The following is a 1474-nucleotide window of genomic DNA, read 5'->3' on the forward strand; positions in this document are numbered from 1 at the left end:
GTTTAAAACTACAAATAAAATAATAAGGTTTGAAACTGGCTATCCGCTTCACTGTCAGAGGCACAACGAAAATAATGGAGCTGGTTAGCAAAGTGAACATGAGCGTCGAGATTTATTTGAGCTTCACAGGAGGAGTTCAAAAAGCATTAAATCAGTAGGAGACTAATATTATCCAGTATGTCTGTATTATACATTACACACCGTAAATCGAGTTACTAACTTCATCGCAAATGTTGAAAAACTAACCCTATGCAGCTTGTGGCTAAACGTGTCGGACCACACGCGCTTCCCCTCACAAACCACAAATGAACGCCACGACACATCCGCGTGTTTGTCAAAACACACAAATTCCCGCCGTTACTCTCACATTTGTACTCGGTCTACAAACCAAAGCTAGCGAACAAACGCAAACATGATAAATATAGCCAGTGTTCGCCGATTGCTTGCGAGTTAGCTTTTGCTAACATCTGCTAATCAACCTGAAAAATGAACATGAGCGCTTGACACTTGTCGCTTTAACTATTCCCCAAAGACTAGAGTTCAACCTCATTATCGTGCGACGTGATGCGAGATGAATGCTTAGAAAAGTCTCCTCACGTGGAGATAGGCCGCTGCTGTGTTTCATAAAGAGGCGCAGGAGAGCAAGGCCTCGCTGAAGCCTCGGTCTGTTGTGCGAGCGCTCGGCCGTGTGGTGCGCTACTGACCTGGGCTGCCAGTCATTCCAGTTTCGCTGCAGTTTGTGGGCGCTGCTCAGCCGAGACCCGAGGGGTTTGCGGCTCATTACCTTCGCGAAGACAGCATGACCCGTCTAACACGGGAGGAGTCCGCAAACAAACCCTACTTTCACCGTTCAGTTTACGTCCATGCACAGGTTTGAAATGCACTGAGTGTTTGAAACTGAGAGGCAGCGGCCTGACCCTCCCATCTATTTCTCTACTCTTTCCTTCACCGCGGTTCACACGGCGGCTGCCCCATCTGCCGGTGGCTAGAAATAACTGCAGCTCTATTGTTATTAGTGCAAATGCCGAGGCAAATACATTTCGCACAATGGCAGAAACATGGACTTACTCAAAATAACTCCAAGGATGTTCGTTCACTTGAAGCTTGGCACGTGAAGAGGCAAGTGTAGGTTAAGCAGGAAAAAGTAATTATTGGAATGTGGGATTTCACCTAAACTTCACTTGAGCACAAATAAGCATCTGTTGAGGTAGCCCGAGTCACCGCGTGGTTGCCTAGTGACAACAGGATGCGTATGAAATGGAGAAAAACGAAGGAGAGCTTCAAACACAGAGAAAAGAAAACAATGAAGCCAGCGTTTCAGTGCTGTTTAACTGAAAAACTTCTCGTTAAAGTCTCCCATTCACCATTAGATTCAGGGAGGCATATTATGTTTGGTTTTAGATTTGGTACATTGTTATTGGTAGGTATGCTCACTACACAATTTCTACAGTTCGGCTCTGGACAGCAAAAAAAA

At 45.5% G+C, this 1474-nt stretch overlaps 1 protein-coding gene across 1 annotated transcript in view; it reads right to left on the reverse strand.

The window, feature by feature from the left end:
- The window catches only part of LOC107579640 (putative uncharacterized SMG1-like protein), a 2655-nt gene extending 1705 nt beyond the window's left edge, over nt 1–950 (reverse strand). Inside the window, exon 1 of the mRNA XM_016265445.1 lies at nt 705–950. Coding sequence (XP_016120931.1) covers nt 705–781 — 77 coding nt within the window. The 5' untranslated portion in view covers nt 782–950. The remainder of the gene's footprint in view (nt 1–704) is intronic.
- Between the last annotated feature and the right edge of the window lie 524 nt (nt 951–1474).

This window comes from Sinocyclocheilus grahami, unplaced genomic scaffold (assembly GCF_001515645.1).
Source record: "Sinocyclocheilus grahami isolate Dianchi unplaced genomic scaffold, SAMN03320097.WGS_v1.1 scaffold18773.1, whole genome shotgun sequence".
Lineage (NCBI taxonomy): Eukaryota > Metazoa > Chordata > Actinopteri > Cypriniformes > Cyprinidae > Sinocyclocheilus > Sinocyclocheilus grahami.